We start from the raw sequence: 18,637 nt of genomic DNA, 5'->3' as shown, positions 1-18,637 counted from the left end.
GGCAGTGGTGGTTTTGTATTGGTGTCTATAAAACTGCCAGTCATAGCAGGCTGGTTTATCTTCCAGTCCTTCTACATCTTGCTCAAGACATGCACTCACATTGACTACTGCACTTAAGCTGTGAGAAGTTTTAGGTTTTTGTAACTACTGTTAAAGCATCTATTTTCCATATTTTCAGATTCAGCTGAATTTGACTACAGCAAGTGTTTATAAAGAAAGGTTTAAAATGAAAAATTTAACTTGGTTTATGTTTTGTTTCATTCCTGTCTGTTCATGAAAACAGTTTTTTAAAAAGCCCTGTGGAGTGCATTTATTGAGAGTGCTAAGAATAAAACTTCTGGTTCGCAGTATTTATGATGTTTTCTAGTTCACTGTGCTGAAAAATTGTAGTGCAGTTTTTGCATTGCACAACTGATTGGATTCAAGTCATGAGTGACCACGAGGGTTATTGTCCCTTTTAAAATATTTCTGGTTTCAACAGCATGGGCTCACAGCCAGTTGTCACAAAAATTGCCAGAAACAGAGAGCAGTGTTAGCAGCCCTGGCAAAGAACCAGAAGCTGAAATGTAGCACCCAGTCTGAAATCTGTTTCTTCAGCAGAGCATTGAAGTATATTGTTAAATAAATTGATAAGGGATATACATCTCCAGGTCTATCAGAACAGACTGGTGTTATTAACCAAAGCTGAATTACACCACAAAATAAAACCTGTGGGTATGGAGAAGAATTGTACATTACCCTGAGGGAGGACAGCAAAGTGTAAAGAGATAAAGGAAACTTTAGGCCAGTAAGGAATAGAAAGCTAATTATAGAAACAAGCATACATCATTCATTTTGAAGAGCCTGAGCTTGAAGTGCAGCATTTATAGTTACTAGAGCTCTGGAGGAGTCTAAGATGTGATCAGATGATTCAGATAAGCCTGCATAACCTAAGATGATAATTTATTTTTCTTTTTTTTAATGTGGAATTTTGTATGACTATGTTTCTTTAATTTTATTTACTGGAGGTTATATAATCTACTTCTGTATCTGTTTTCACTGTGGTTATGGGTACTCATGTTAGCAGTGAGCAAAAGCATTAGAAACAAACAGAAAAAGAAGAAATAGCTACAGCTACTCTTTTGCATCAGTCATAGGGTTAGATTGAGTTGATCTGCTTTATTTGAAAGTATCTAGCTATACCTAAATGTAAAAGATTTAATCTTGGAATTATGTGAACCTCAGGTTTCTTTTTTGTTTTACATTCTTCTTTTTGCCACTCCTCTCCCTTCCATCACCTTCTCTCCTTTTTTTAAATTTTTTTAACCATTCTATGCACCTCTGAATGTGAAATCTAAGGCACTTGGAGCATGATTTTTGCCTGTTGCTATTATTCAGCTCCTGCGGATTTCCACTACAGTTAGCAAATCTCAAGAGAATGAGTAAATGACCATTACTGAATGTGGTTTGACTGGGTCTGTGTTAGCTTGAGCTCACTTCATTTTTTCTGGAGGTGTTTTATTGTATATAATTGTCATCTGTTAGTATTTCATGTGATATCTCTTCCCCAATGATGTACATTACTTTTATAAAGGATTGCTCTAAAATCTCACTATAAATTAAAAAGCTCGAATCTCTTCTCAGTGAGTAAGATTAGGAAAACATAGATGGCCTCCAGCCATCTATTTAAACAACATTAACTCAAAACCCCCAATCTTGTTGCTCAATTAGACTTGAGAAATGAAAAAAATAAGTTCTTGTTCTGCAATATCCTATGAAGCAGTCATATTTCTGGTTTTTCAAAATTCTTGCACAACTTTTTTTCTGTATTTTGTCTGCATGGAAATTTCACCCAGAAGGAAGTCACTTCTGGAATCAATCACTCATGATGTAGTCAACTCCTCATCACTATCTTTCAATGTTTAACAACAAACATGTGAGGTGCTAGAAATGTCAGCAGTTTTCCTTTTTTTTTTTTTTTTAATTGGTCTACTAGTGCGAGCTCTAAAATCAAGTTAGGCTGAACATTAACTCAAGTTAAGCTGAATATAAATCCTTATTAGAATTAAGTCTATCAGGGAATGTTTTCATTCTCATCTTCTCCATCTCAGTACACAGAAGAGCACTATAAATGAAGTGTTCCTGGTGTTGGGCCAGAAGCCAGGAATATGGAATGCTTACCCCAGCAAAAGGACTCGTGTCCTACTTGCTATGCTAAGCCAAGTGATATCTTCTCTGCTTGTAAGTGTGAACCATTTTTACAACATTAATAAGCACAAAAATGTCCCTTATTATTTGTTTTTGATGAAAACTTGTTATGATGCTAAGCCAACTCGTGATGGAGGAGGAGGAGGAAATAATCCCTAACCATTCCTTAGGGAATGGCTCTGCAATTGTGCTTACCAGCCACATTAAAGCCAATATTGTTGGTAAAGCAAGTGGGTCAGATAAGACCTCAATGTTTAGGGACCAAAAATAAATGTGAAACTAGTATAGGTTTATTCTGAGTGTTTTAATAATTCTTGCTTCTCTCAGATCATGGAAGTATGGTTACTGGAATGTTTTTAGATAGAAATGTGTCTGAAGAAAGAGCTGAATGAACAGAAAATAGCTGCTCAGTCAGTACACGTCTTTAATTACATCATGATGTAGCTAACTCATTCACAAAATAAGAGTAAGCAAATGGTGAAAATTAAACTGGTTTTTTTTGTTTCTTTTTTGAAAAATGCTTCTGATTTAACTTAATTTTTAATGCATGGTAACCAATAGTAACCCATGTGTTCCCACATAAACCAACTCATATCATGAAAGACGCTGTTTGCACTCATGCTCGTAAAACAGACTGTGCAGGGGTGGATGTGGAATTTAGTTCTGATAACAGGGTAGATGTGTGATACATTAAGAATGTAAGTGGCAAACTAATGTCTCTATGTCAGCTGAGTAGGAAAATTGTCAACAAGTGTTCTGCAACTCCCCTATGGAATTTATTTGTTTTGATGGACTTTCTTTGGTGGTTGGTATAATCAGGATGGCTTCATGTCAGGGTCTCCTTAGTCCTGTGGGACATATAAGCATGCCAGCTTCTGGGTAAGGACTGTCAGCACCTCTTCTCTAAAATGCCCCCAGGCAGGGTTTCTCAACTCACCCCGTGCCTGTTTAACCTGGAGAAAAGGAGGCTTAGGGGGAGCCTTACCACTCCCTACATCTCCCTGACAGGAGGCTGTAGCCAGGTGGGAGTCAGCCCCTTCTGCCAGGCAACAAGGGATAGCACAAGAGGAAACAGCCTCAAGTTGTACCAGGGGAGGTTTAGGTTGGATGTTAGGAATAATTTCTTCACTGGAAAAGTTGTCAGGCATTGGAGCAGACTGCCCAGGGAAGTGCTGGAATCACCAACCCTGAAGTGGATGCGATACTTTGGAACACAGTTTAGTGATGAACATGGCAGTGTAGGGTTAATGACAGGACCCAATGATTTTAGAAGCTTTTTCCAGCCTTAATGATTTTATGATTCTGTGCCTTTACCCTGCTATGCTCTATTCCAAGTCCACTTCTCAGTGTCTCTGCTGTTGTAGTAGCCTTGTTTTTCTCTGCACTGCACAGTGATGTCAGTAACTCATTCTCCATGGAATCATGTCTTGTTACTATTGTCTAAATAAAACTCTGGTTGTACCATACAAAAAGTCAAATAAATTAGCCATAGATGCCTGGTCAATTAGATAAACGTCTGTGGCAGCTAAACCAAGTAAAACGAAGCTGTGGGCAGGTCAAGAGGAGTTCAGACCCTGGCAAGCCTCTGTCCTGAGGCCGTGCAGGCTCAGTGCAAAGCAGTGGCTGTGGTGCGTTGCTGGGCTGCAGCTGCAGTTCACACATGGTGCTCCCAAAAATCATCACGTAAATTGTGAAGCATAGCTGCTACATCTTTCTTGCTTATTATGCCCCACCTTTCCAGAGATAATTTCAAAGAGAAATGCTAGGGTCCTGAAAATTTTATAAAAAGCTTTCTTTGGATATGAAGTCCATAGAAAGAAAATCTCACTATTCAGCTATATTCAGCTATCTCACTATATTCAGCTTTATAGGCAAGAATTTCAGAATGCTTTTTGTGAAAAAATGGTCAATTGTTTTAAAGGTCCTAATTAATAAATATTATGGTGACTCTGTAACTTTATTTTACTGAGAAGAAACGGTGTATGGGCTCACTCAGTGTCTTATCTTTTTTTCTTTTTCTATCAATCCCCAATAAGTAAAATGTAAGGCACATAACAAGCAAATTCTACCTTTCTCTGAGGTTTTTTGACATTTGAGTGGGCTAGCATAATGATCACTGCCTATATTCCCATCCCTTGCATTTGAATGTGGCTCGTCAAAACACCAGGAAAGTAGGAGCAATTTCTATTCTATACACATAAAAACATATATTCCCCAGAATTCTCTTTTTCCGCCACAAATATTTTGGCATACCTTTTTTTTACTCCCATCAGCATTATAGAATTTTACTTTATAAATTGTCATTTCTCTGATTATGGTCAGAGAAGTTTTTCCTTGTAAAAGGAATGAAAAATTTACAGAGAAAGATACAGAAATTTCTTTTATAAGTAGATGTTTTTCAGAGCTAGAGAAAGATGGATGCCTGATAACTGGAAAAAAGAGCAAGAATAAGAACAATAACCAAGTACAAACAGAAGTAGGAGTGGGTTTGATTAATGTGTATAACTGGCTACAAGGGTCAGAAGTAGTATGAATGTAGCCACAGACATATTCCAAAAGCATTATTTTGAAACACTGCATTGGGACCCAAGTTTATCCAGCTCTATTACCAACATACTTCTGAAATTTCTGGAGAGAAGAAATCATATTATGGTCTAAGAGATGTAGACTCGTGTAACTAGAGTGTCAAAATATGTTTAGCAATGGAATAATACAAGGTGCTGGGGATGCTACAATGATAGCAAGTCCAGAAAGACATACAATGGTGAAAATGTTTCCTTCAGTACGAGAGATTATATAAGAGGATTTTCTTTTCTCCTTGTCTCCTCATCACCTGCAGCTCTGTACTGTGGTTAAGTCAAAGCATCCACTAAATGTGCTGCAGAGAGTGTTTCAGTTGAAAGCCTAAGTGTCCATATATTCAGGCCACAATGTCCAGTTCCTCATCAGGTTTTCTTGGCTCCATCAGAGCTCTGTAGAGCTATGGCACAACACCAAGAAGCTTTAAAAGTGAATCAATACAAGACCAAGCAGGAATAGGCAGATGTTACCATCTGGCATTACTGGGTCATCCTGGATTATCCATGGCCAGCTGTGGGGTCTCCTCGGAAGAGATGTAGGAACCAGCTACTGTCATTTATAGGGATTGTACTTGTTGTGAGCATTGACCCAAGGTCCACAGAGGAATTTAGGATAGCTGCACAAGGCACCGTGGCAGCTCAGAACAGGCTCATTGGCAAAATGCAGAGGGTTTCAGACCCCATTTTCTATGATACAGAGGAGGCACCATGAGGCTTCAGAGATTTTGTTGATCCTTTACGGATCTTACCCAAAATGCATAATCAGGAACTCTTTAAAAACAAGAATCTTTCCATGACTTGAATAGATGCTGATGGGACCATCAGGTAAGGATGGGCACCTGCAAACCCCTAAAATTAATGAAAAATGAGCAAAAGCTGAGGATGAAGATTTTTTAGTAATCGTAGCATATCTCCCTCATGGATAAATCCATCTTCAGTTTTCCCTTGCTACAGATCCAACAGCTTTTTATGAGCTGCAGACTTATGCAGAATAACTGACAGTATTGATAAGAAGAAATTCCACTAGAAGCCACTGAAGTAAAACTTTGCATGCAATTTATTCTCCTGAGATCCTGGGGAATTTGGCAAACACACCTGGGGATAATTTGTTCAATAAAAAACAGGTGCTATTCTAAGCTCTACAGTTTTCCAGGACAGATTACCAAAGAAATAATTTAGAAGAGAGGACATAAATGGAATACATTTGCTAGCAAATGTTGCATTTTTAGCTTATATCTGTCAGATTTTCCAGGATTATGCCTTCCATATTGGCAGCTTCTCAGTATTCCAATCCTTGTGCAGAAAACCATGTTGGTAAACATTTAAACACAAATGGAAGTGTTTTCCTGAATAAAGGCTTGAATACTTAAAACCTTGCAAAACTGAAGCCCAGCTTAACTGCCTCAGCCTGTTTTCCAAGGTGCCATTGCAGACATGACATCTTTGTTAAAGAAATACATTGTTCACATACCATTTGGAATTGTTCCTCGTTAACTAAAATGAGAGGTCCTATTGAAAATATGGTCTATTTATGATTGGAGGTAATTTGACTGTTAAACTTCTGGGCTTTTCATTAAATCCTTTCATTACTGTTTTATTGAGGAGCTCAGAACATTGCATTTGCAGGTAATGATTGCAGATAACAAATGCTTCTCATTTGTTAATCTGAATATATGTTGGATTGAATTTAATCATGTCTATGTTTATCTGCTATAGAGAGATGAAGAGAGATAGAGCCTTGGGGATGGTAACAAAAGAATTTATTTCACAGATACAGTACCTTTCCTCTTTCTTTTTTTTTCCTCCTTCCTTAAAAAATTGTATAATTAAAGCTGCTAGCAATTTTCCCTTCTAGTATTCTCCATAAGCTTTCGCATACTCAGAACTTTTTCAAAGTTACTATAAGAGCTGAATTTCTTGGTTTCTGGCCAAAGATTAATTTTATTTCAAAGGATAAAATAAAATCCACTTTTTGAAATCAGTAAGGCTAAAATTATTTCTATTCCCTTTTAATATCAAATCTATATATGGGTTGTTTTCACACATATAATCCCTAGATGATGGAATAGTAAATTTTGGAACTCATTATAGAAATAATACTTATTTAGAGGTGTACCAGAGTAGAAGTGGGTGGCTATTAAGTGGTTAAAATGCATTATGTGGGTAAAATAGTGGTTTTTAAAAATCAGAAATCAGATATTAATAGCAGGTAATTCAGAATTGCTTAATTTAATTTCAGAGCAGTGAACTGTCCCTGGAGGTGCTGGTGGCATGTGGTGAGAGGAAAGATACACTGTCTTCACCTGGACAAAATAGCAGAACCATAGATTTACAACCTCTTGACATTAAGGAGGCAGAGCTGTGGATCTGGATCACAATAACCAGAGAACAATATTTTTATGTTGTCCACCATCGATTCTTAAATATGGATTTCAGAGCCTTGTTAGTTGTGCTGGACATGAATTTAGGAATTTGGCCTGAAAGATTTATCATGACTTTAATCTCATGTGCTACATTAGAGCCCTATTAAGGTTTTAAGTAATTTTAAGTGCATGCTATAAGGCTTTAAAGCAGCTTAGTGGGTTTTTTTAGCATTTCTTTTGGAAACCAGGGAAGTAAAATGAGGAAAGTCATTGTTAATGTATTGTTGATCTTGCCCCAAAGAGCTTACAAATATCCAATATGTTTATTCAATACAATGTGGTCTGTGATACTGATTAATTATTTTGTTTCAGTAAAAGAGTAGCAATATTTGTAATTGTATTCTAACGGCCTCCAAGTATTTTACTGCTGGTAACCTTTCCCCCTTCCAAATCCTCACCCTTTGAGAAAATAGTGACTTCTTTTCTCCATTACAAAACAAAATTTTAATTCTCAAACACATTTGAAGCATAGCAGGCTTCTTGTCACTATGTTAAAAATGTTGTATAATTCCGGTCTTCATAATTCACTTCCAGACCAGCTTCAGTTCTGCCTCTTATTCATAGCATGTGTAGAATCTTCCTGGACTCACAGCTGAAATTCTTACTCCTTGAATTAAGTAACTCCAAGGGCTATCAGTAATCAGATCTAAGAAGTTCTTGATCTAAGAGGATCAAGCTGACTGTAATTTTAATTATATATCAATTATTTGGTGGCATTCTTAATTCACTGCCATTTGTGTACCTGTTTGATCTGGTTGGGCCATGGTATCACAGTTGTCTTGAAAATATTGTCCATTCCCAAAAATAAGAATGGGCTAATGATTTACATATAGAATTATGTTATTGATTTTTGGGGAGGTGAGGTGATTACTTTTCTTCACAAAGAGTCAGTTCAAAAGCTTAAATTTTGGAAGAATGGCTCTTAGAGCTGTAAAAGTAGAAACCAGAGGCATCGATCAGGGTAGCAGAGGGGAAAAGTCATTGTAGACTCCTTGATACACTGTTTTCCTCTGCCTGCTTCAGTATCTGCTGTCCACCTGATCGAAGCCCTTTTAGCGTTAATTTGTAGTGCGAAGTCTTTTGTGTCTTCGCCAGTTTTTGGAGAGGAAAAGCAGAGTACAAACACTACCACCCTTCCACGGGATGTACACAAAATGTCCAAGACATAACTGATCTTTGTGTTCTGATCATCGTGGGCACTTCTCATTCTGCTTTGGTGGCACACTTCTCCACCTTTAGCAAACATATGTGTGGTTCAGTAGGTCCCAGAAGTGCATCACTTAATAATATATTGACCAATACATTGATTAGTTTAGCAAAGCTTCCTAGAATTATCTGATTAATTGCTCTTAATGGTTCTCTTTCTCGTTCTTTCTCCTGCTACCTCTTTTTCTCTCTCTTGAAAAATAATCTAAGGGAATTAAATGAAAGTGGAATTTAGTGGATAATCCTCAATCTGTTGCAGCGGGCAGAGTTCTGTTTGGATCTGAAGATATCTTGCTATGGATTATATAAAAGCTTCATATGGCCAGGACATGCTATTTGTGTTACACAATATAACATTGGAAAACACTCATTTTCCCATATCATCCAATTCTTGGAGGGGAGAAATTCTGGCAGAAGATCATTATGGGTATGTATGAGATCCCCTTTAAGGTGCATTTCTCACCAATGTATAGAACCAGATGTATTTTTCAGCAGATCATGGAACATTCAAAAAACTGAAGATGATAAATAGCTCAGAAAGAAAGGTAGCCTTTTATCTCAAGGGTTCACATCAAAGTCCAAGATGGCATTCAGTAAAAAATACAATTTCATACATGATTACCTGCATCATTTGGAAGAGCTAATGCAAGTTTAAAAAATAAATAACTTTTCATTCCGTTCCTTCCAAAAGATCCTAATTATCCTTCATTTATCTTAAATAGCTTTTTTGCATATATTGATCTTTTATTTCTGGTAATAATCTGTGTATATTTGTTTAGGTATGATAGAAATTATATTTCTTTAATATTTTGCTGGCTGTCTGCAAACAGATGAAAGTTCTATCTTGTAAGACTAATATTTCGTTTGATACACAATGGCCAGATTTCACAGCTAAGCCTACACATTGTGTTGTTCTTTACTGAATATGTGTGAAAATGTCCTTCCACTGGATCTGAAAAAATAGAACTGATTCTCAAGATACAAAAGAACCTGTTTTAAACAATAATGATTTTCTTTTTTAGTGGTGAACAACTGTTTCACTATGATTCTTATACAATTTACTGGATTTCTATTGCCTGCTATCACTTTGCAGTAGTAGTCATACCATAATGTAGTCATTACTCTGGGTCAAATCAGTGTTATTTTATGGCACATATTTTAGATCTGGCAGCTGCCAATAGCAGAGGCTAAGAGCAAAAGATAAGGGCAGAAATATCCCTGGTAAAATCTCTCCTCTTCCAGAAACATGCAGCTAGAGATTTCCTATAATGAAATGCTATCACTGAGTTTAATGGATTTTAAAATACTTTTATTCTCTTTGATTCTATATAAACATTTGGGCTCAGCATCACCTCACTCATTAAAAAGAAAAACATTTTCGTAAGTTTTCAGTCAGGGATAATATCATTGCATGCTTTCTGTCCTTTATATAAGAGAGATCAAGTAAAGCTGCTGTAGTCAACTTTTTCCATGTTGCTTAGGCCATCACATGAAAAAACATTATGCAGCTGAGGCAGTCATTTACATGGGAAAGTATTTGTTACATTTCTCTTCTGCTTTTGCAGTCACTGGTGGTTTTCATCAGCATTAAAGACTCCTTTTTTTGACAGCAGTTGTGTTAAAAATATTACTGTTATATAAATAAGAGGATATCACTGTGTGTCAGACTGAATATCCAATATTCAGTCTGACAAGACTCGCATATTAATTTTCTGTCACAACTATACAAATACCCCAGAATCACACTAGGTATAATCCTCGCTATTCTCTCAGTAGTTTTCCTCAGCCTACCACCATCACCCCTCTTTTACCTCAGTTTGTCTGAGCCAGTTGGCACGTGTTGGAATTTGTGAAAACATGTATCTCCCTCTACCCACTCTTCTTTCATATGGATGAAAAAAAATATATAGTCCTTTTGTAAATTTCTCACATTGAAGGAGATGGTTACACATTCTGATATTAATTAAGTTCTAAGCACTTCAAATAAAAAAAATTAAAAGCCAGTAATATTATTTTCTGTTTTGCTGCTTTCTTCACTTTTTGGCTTAATGCAAAGCTAAATTTCTTCTTAACTAAAAGAATCAAATAAGCAGGTTACTTCTGGACATTAAAATAGTAAAGCAGACCCAATTCAAACAGCAAAGCTCCTACTTACTGCACCAGAGCCCTTCTGAGGCAGGTGCTCACCTAAATAAAGTGCCTGTAAAGACATTACACCTCCACAAGTATACACTCTAGGTGAATTCAGACTCTCACGCTCTGCTTTTTACAGCATCGTGACAATTTAGGCCATAGTCCATTATCACAAGGAAGCATGCAGTGAATGCTAAGTTAAAAGGCAACAAATTGAGTCCAAAAAATCAGTACATCTAGAACAGACACCTTAGACAGTTCCTTTCTCATCTCTCCATCACCTAAAATATCTCTTCACCCTGGCTTTTGTGTGTTGGATATTTTCCCTAGGGGCAGATGTAGCCCCTAATTTCATTGGTGGCTCAATGAGTTTTAGTTTCATTCTGTGAGAAAGGATCTTCCTTACCTAATAATAATTACAGTTACCTGACTATGGTGATGGGCTCTTTTTTTCTGTAATTTATGGTTCTTTCCTGGTACTGTCTACTGTCTTTTTATTCATTGTATAAGGGATGTATCTTGTTCTAAGTAAACAGCTTCCTGCTTTGAGCCCGGAAAGTTTACATCTACTTCCAGTGAAGTTATCTGAATGTCCATTTCTATCATCAGCTGTCATATCTTTTCTAAAAAGAAAATGAATACATCTCTTTTTCCTATATTGTCAAAAAGCCTGTCTGGTGCTTGTTCAGAACTTCCATTCACAGAAAACAGCTCATCTTCTAGAATGGAGAAATTCCTTTTTGTCCAGAAGGTCAGGAAAATACTTATGTGCCACTTAAGATCAATTTACATTACAGTCTGTGGGCTGAAGTGGAGTGTAAAGTTTTAGCTGATCATCTGTATAGAATAAAAAGGAAGGAATGAAAGAAAAAACATTTAGAGGTATTGTAAATCAGTTAGCTGTAATGTAGGTTGAGAGCTTTCTGCAAAAGCATTATGCAGTGCAAGAAACACTTTTTGAAGATCCTTACTGAGTTATAATTTAACTTTGGGTGACTTCCCAGTTCTTAGATGAGCACAAAACTACCTGTAAGAATCTATACTGGATATGCCCTGGCTTTTCCTTCAGCAACAGACTGACTTCAGTGGAACAGGGATTAGTTAGAGGATAAAATGAGGCCTGTCATGTGAGAAAATTCCCAGAACTGCTGAGATTTTCAGCATCAGGTGTTGGATAGGATATTTGTTTCTTAGTAGGCAAAACTGGGAAAATGGACAATTATATCTTATCATTCATATTAAAAGAAATTTGTATTGCAATAGAAATCAGTTTTAAAAAGTACAACACTAAATAGGCTATGGAGCACAATGATTAAAAACAACAACAACAACAACAACAACAACAAAACCAACCCTCTTCAGCTCTGGCATCCTGTATCAGGTTGTGGGGTTCTTTTTCTTAATCTTTGTATTTATATGTATGTGTCCAGACTCTTTTCAGTGGTGCCCAGCAATAGGATGAGGAGTTACGGCCATAAACAGAAACACAAGAAATTCCACCTCAACATGAGGAAGAACTTCTTTATATTAAGGGTGGCAGAGCCCTGGAACAGATGCCCAGGGAGGTTCCTGGAGACATCCCAAACCCACCTGGACATGTTACTGTGTCACCTGGTCCAGGTGGCCCTGCCTTGGCAGCGGGGTTAGACTGGGTGATATCCAGAGGCCCTTTCCAACCCTAATGATTCAGTGGTTCTGTGATTTCTGAGCTTGAATTCACATTAATCAAGCCCCCAGCTTCCACTCTCTTCTTCACTTGCAGTCTCACACAAGTCACTGCCAGTCTCACACAAGCCACCTCTTTTTCTGCACTAAAGTTTTCTGACTGGGGCTGCAGGTGCAGTGGTTTGCAAAGCTGCAGTACACACTGCACCAACAGAGAACCCCAGCGCAGTCCAGTTATCCTGATGAATGCTAAAAAATAGGTAATCAAATGATCATCCTGACAGAATGTAGGAATATATATGTTGGAATATATATAACTTTTACAGCTGGAGTGGCTGACACTCCCTGTAGCAAGGGGAAGGCTGCAGGGTACTGAGCCAGCTTCAAATGAGCCAGTGCATCTCTCTCTGCAGGACAGTGCTCAACAGAGCTGCTGCCTTAAAACTGCCTCTGCTTTGGAGCGTACTGCATGTATGTCTACAAGAGACTGTAAAAAATCAACCATCTTATAAATGTGTGCATCTGTTACTGGACACCTGTGTCTAAAGCTTTATCTAATAATTTAATAATTCAATTCACTATTAAATTCTCTATTGGAGAAAGTGGTTGTCATTGCTTAAGAATATAGCAGTTTAATTGTACTGGGACTGAGACTTGGAAAGGGTTCCCCTTGACAAGACATTTCCTTCTTTTCCTTTCATCCATTCACTCCTATTCTTCCTTTTTAAATTGTTGTGCAACTGTTACAGAATTTAGTGACATATGTCAATAGAGCGAATGTAGCATAAGTGAAAACAATGCAAACACAGTCCAAATCAACAAGATACCAGGTTACCATTAATCATGAACATTTGAAACCCTAAAGACCTTACAGCATGATTTGGATGGCCATGAAGAAGTCATACCATATTAATAATATGGGAAATATGATATTACAAGAGCAGATTAATTTCCTAAGATATTTTTACTATAGTTAGTTTCTATAGTTTTTTATAAACTATAGTTTATAGTTTACCAGCTTTCACTTTGTAGTTTTTCAAAGATTCAAACTTTCTGAAAGACAACTAACATCACTTTCCATACTCACTGGAGTATTTTGGATTACGTGAATTTTGGCATACAGATTATGTTTAAGTGGTTTAGTCATTACAGCAGTAGTTAGTTAAAGGGTTTCATCCATATTTCTAAATTATATATTTTCAAGTAGCTAATCAGTGACTGGAACATTTTTTTTTTTTTTCCCCATCAAGTTATTACTATTAGAATTTAACTTAATTTTCAAATCTACTTTAGGTCAGTAGTATTGGTACTCTTTTTATAGCAATAATAGTTTGTGTCCCAGCATTACAGCTCACAGCAGCCAGGAATGCAGCATGGCTATGAAAAACTCACAAGTAGGCCTTGTTCCCCCTGACATGCTCAGGCAGTGCAGGTCCTGTGTCCACACAGCTTTATCTCTGCTGATACAAACACTGGAGTATGTAAAATATTCAGTTTCATGGTATCATAGATAAGGATAAAGTCATATTTTAATAGAACTTAGATCCACATCTTCTATCACGACACTTCTTTAAGGGGGACCAATCCTTGTGAGGTGAGAAATTGTCTCTTGCTCAGCAACTCCTTATTCCAGTAATGGGACCTCTGGCTTAGTGTTAGTGTTGTGAAACACAACCCTGTGTGAAAGTGTTGGAAGTGTATGAATAACTACAGCTGCAGGATTAACACCAAAGTGATATTAGCAAGTTTTATAGTCATTCTAAGGGACTGTCCATCTGAAGGATATTCTTTTAGCCCTTCTTATTATATTATATCTCTTTACAGGAGCAGAAGAATTTTATTTACACCCATGCTCATTAATTTACTAATAAAAATACATGTACTCACTTAGGCAACACACTATTTTGATGCCAAAATGATAGCTTTATTTATAGAGATTTTTTTGATCAGTCTTGACAGTCTTCAATTTTAGGCATGTAACTGCAGCACAAAAACATTGCCATTAAACTACTTGGGCAAAAATAAGTGAAAAAAAAATTCCCATCTTTCCACATTTCCCATCTGAACATTAATTTCCACTGTATTATGTAGCTTTTTCTAGCAATTCGTTAAAGTTCTGCAAAAAATAACTGATAAACTGCATATATAAATAGTGTGCAGAATACAGCTTTAAATAATTTTGAAACTTTGTTGGTGAATTCTGTTACATGTAATGTTTTAAATACATGTTGAATGTTCAATAAGGACAATCAAATTATTAGTTCCCATTAAACCCCATCAGGTGTACAAATATATTTTTCTAAATAATTTTAAATTGTCTTTTTATCAAAGATATTTTTACGTACAGTTTTCAGAAATTGGGAGCTTTATCTGACTAATTTTCACTGAACACAGCTCCAAGTCCACATGATGGACTGCACACTGCTATTACACTGATCTGAGGGGTAAGAGGAGGAGAGAACTTTATGCAAGAAGTTTGCAGTCCAGATATGAATGTTGAGAAACCAATAAAACACCTCCTAAACTTTAGTGTGCCCAGTTGTAAGGGTGTACTTTGTGCATTGAATAAAACTGATACGAATTCTGTAAAGGTAAAATACCACAGTGTTGTAAAATGACATTTTTTTCTAATCTCATTCATGATTTATTGAATTAAATGCTAGAATTTTAGCTACTTCCATTAATGCCTGAGTGGTGTCTTAACTTTCCTCTTCTTTCTTCAATCTTCTAAATAGTAATAATTTTGCAGAAATAAATGTCTCTGTATAGTAATTTTTTGTATTAATAGGATTCAAAGTTCTGCACAGTAATGGTAATTAAATGTGTTGAATTACTTTGACCAGATTCAATACTTAAACTTCTGTGTGTATTCTGATTGATGTCAACACATTTATTCAGATGTTTAACATGGAGCATCTTTGTTAGTGTTCAGTGGCCCTCCAGAATTCCAGTGTCCAAGAATGCTGATACACAATACAATAATATTCCCCTTCTTCTGAAATGTTTGATAATTTTTAACAAAGAAAACCTTTCACCTTGGCTATAAACAAATGGTATCTAAGTTCAACTTTTATAACTGTCTTGGTCCTTGAGTTTCCAAAACTAATAAAAAGGCTTCTTCCACAATGGGAAGAGGAAAATGCCCTTACTGTTAGAATTAAAATCATATATGCACATTGATTCCTTTAAAAGTTTCTGTAAAGCACTAAGAATAATTTCCCCTTTACTTGTAGGCATAATTTCACTGTCTATAATTTATTCTTTAAAATTATGAGGTCAGGAGGCTGTCAGAGGAAAGTATCTTGGCTATCAGATAGCTGTGAACAGAATACAGAACTTTTTGCTGAGATAAATCTTTAAATTGTGTTATGAAGGGTTTCTTTTTAAGCTTATGAAATAATTTTGGCAAAATTTCTCTCAGGCGATGCTTGTCTGAAAGATGAGTGAAAAGAGGGAAGTGTGCTAAAATAAGTATCTGGGATTATTTTAGTGGAAGTTTTTTGTCAAAATAATATGAAAGCCCATGTCATAGAATCCTGTAAAAATTGAATTTTTTATTTCTGTATTCAGGTAGTAACCAAACCTGGTTCTATAAGGGTCAAAAATACCTCACACCTGTTTTACTCCCCACACCAAACTACCCTCATGGTAGGCTCAACGAGTTTTATCTCATTTTCTACTCAGTTTCCAACCATTTTTAGTTTCTTCTCACAGGATTTTTTTTTTTTTTAACAAAGTTCTTTTAGTGTGAAAAAAAAGTTACTTGAAAACATAGCAACTTTTTATTTCCCCAGCCAATCATTTTGGCCTTTTGTTTGGCTTAGAACTAAGATCCTACCATTGCAGGTATGAAGTATGATTTTCCTTAAATAAATTAAATTAAATTAAATTAAATAAATACACAAATAAATAAATAAACACAAAAATAAATAAATAAATAAATAAATGGCTCTTTGGTATGGTGGTGTCCAGGTAAAAAAAAAGAAGGAGAAAGAAGGTAAATTTGAGGAGCCTGTGTGAGTCCAGCATTAGCAGTAGCAAAGAGAGCGGGCACTAACTTCTCGAAGATACAAGTGACAACATGGATTATGCAGCTGTGGGGAGCGGTCTGTCGCCGCATGAAAGGCCACACACACACACACACTTTGCCGTGCAGGGATATTTCCCCATCCAACCTGTTAAATGCACAAGTCCGCGCATTTTTGCAGGAATGTCCGCTCCAGCGCAAAGCTTGGCACTGCAGCAATTCTCCCGCCCTCCCCACATGAACTCCGGCTCTCTGTGCTGTCGGGATTTTCACCCCTTTCCCGTTCGGTGCATGATGCACACATGCAGCATGCACAGGGCGTCTGCCACCAGAACGTGTCGGGTGTGCGGGGAAATGCTGCTGGGAGCGTTCAGCTCGTGTGAACCCGAAAACCATCGCATCCCTTGGGGAGCCGCGGCCGCCCGCACGGCAGGGATGTGCGGGGCCGGGGCTGTGAGGGACCCGGCAGGGATGTGCGGGGCCGGGGCTGTGAGGGACCCGGCAGGGATGTGCGGGGCCGGGGCTGTGAGGGACCCGGCAGGGATGTGCGGGGCCGGGGCTGTGAGGGACCCGGCAGGGATGTGCGGGGCCGGGGCTGTGAGAGAGCCGGGGAGCTGTGAGGGACCCGGGGGGCTGTGAGGGACCCGCAGGGCTCTGAGAGGCCCGGGGGAGCTGTGAGGGACCCGGGGGAGCTGTGAGAGACCCGGCAAGGCTGTGAGAGGCCCGGGGGAGCTGTGAGGGACCCGGAGGGCTGTGAGAGGCCCGGGAGAGCTGTGCGGAGCCGGGGGGAGCTGTGCGGGACCCGCATCCCTGTCCTTGGTGCTCAGCCCTGCCGCGCTCACCGCCGCACAGCCATGATGGGGCTGCCGGCTCCGGGAAAACAAGCAGGAATGCACGGACATTCTGCTCGCAAAACACGGCTGCCCTATGACTCCATGCACCGGAGCAAGCAATTAATTCCGAGATAAAAGGCTTCATTAATATGGCACCAAATTCTACGGACGCCCCGGCATGTACCACCATCACATACACCCGCTGCTCACCCTCCCTGTCCATGTCAGAGCGACAACAATTGTAAGAGAAATAAAACATTCTAAGCTGCTAGAGACAGATGAATGCAATGCCACTATCCAAACCTCTGGCATTCTCACGACAGCTCAGCAAATTCGCAGATTCTTCAACCCCCCCGCCCCAGCCCTCCCTCTCCCCCCACCCTCCCAAACAGAATCAGAAAGCACATCTTACCGCTGGATAAGAGAGAGGAACAGAAGTGCCCGCACCATCATTTTGAGAGAAAATGCAGGATTCAAGAATGCAGTGCTCCCCAGGCTTGTTGGATTTGGAGGAATCATCTCTATTCCAGCCCCCCCCCCCCCCCCCCCCCCCAGCTTTTTTCCCCCTTTCCTCTTGGTTGCAGATGGATCCGTCCCCTTCTTTAATTTTTTTTTTTTTTCGGTAGTAGTTCTCCCTCCTCCCTACTAGGTCCCGTCAGTGGGATGAGACATTGCGCCCAGCTGCGGGAATTAATATGCAGGGGGAGAGAAATTAGATCTACACAAGCCCTTTGCAGATATAATCAGAAAACGTCAGCTCAGGCAGCAGGCAGCAGCTTCCAAATCTAGGGAAATAATATAATTGGGAGAAAAGGAAAAAAAAAAAAAAAAAAAAAAAAGAAACCCAAACAAAAAGTGAAAATCACAGACACTCACAGAATAAAAATAGTCAAGGAAAGGAGCACATACACATTTACGGAATCACTGACACATATGCAGCAAAATCCAATAAAGCAACAAAGAGTAAATGAGAGGGGGAAAAAAAATAAAGAATAAAGCAATGGAGCTTCTGCCAGAATGCAGATTAACTCTGAGGTCAAAGTGGAAATGATGCACTCTGCTGCAGCACAGATTAACACATGCGTGGTGTCAGCCAGGGTGCTTTTTAACCTTTGATTACACATATGCAGGCAGCCTGGATTTTCATTTTGGAGCTGGGAAGGATTTGGCAGGCATAAAAAAGGAGGTTGGAAGGAAAAGCTTGCCCTATGCTGCTGAGCATCCTCATTTTTCTAAACAGCGTGGAAATTGTGATTGCAAGGGGGGAAAAAAATGAAAGGTTGGATGGGGGAGTGGAAAAGGGAGGGATGGTTGTTGCTAAGTAACTCAGGAAATGGGGAAAGCAGCATTGGTGGAGTCGGTATGAATGAGGTGTTTTAGTGTGTGATAGGATTAGGGGGAATATGCAAGGTTTTTATCTCCCCTCCCCCTAATAAAATGAGGCTACACAGACAAGGGAAACACTTCCTGGCCAGAGGGGAAACAGTAGAGGACTATGAAAGATGAACGCTGCCAGATTTTGGAGCCAGAATCTCAAGTTCCATTGTCCAAAAATGCAATTTAGCAACAACTAGTGGAGTAAAA

At 38.5% G+C, this 18,637-nt stretch overlaps 1 protein-coding gene across 2 annotated transcripts in view; it reads right to left on the bottom strand.

The window, feature by feature from the left end:
• Window positions 1-18,288, bottom strand: part of GABRG2 (gamma-aminobutyric acid type A receptor subunit gamma2) — a 66,648-nt gene extending 48,360 nt beyond the window's left edge. For both annotated transcript variants that reach the window (XM_040078459.1, XM_040078460.1), the window contains exon 1: window positions 17,466-18,288. In XM_040078459.1, coding sequence (XP_039934393.1) covers window positions 17,466-17,572 — 107 coding nt within the window. In that variant the 5' untranslated portion in view covers window positions 17,573-18,288. The remainder of the gene's footprint in view (window positions 1-17,465) is intronic.
• Window positions 18,289-18,637: the final 349 nt, after the last annotated feature.

Source organism: Hirundo rustica, chromosome 14 (genome assembly GCF_015227805.2).
Source record: "Hirundo rustica isolate bHirRus1 chromosome 14, bHirRus1.pri.v3, whole genome shotgun sequence".
Taxonomy (NCBI): Eukaryota; Metazoa; Chordata; class Aves; order Passeriformes; family Hirundinidae; genus Hirundo; species Hirundo rustica.
This window is presented reverse-complemented; position numbering and strand designations above follow the sequence as displayed.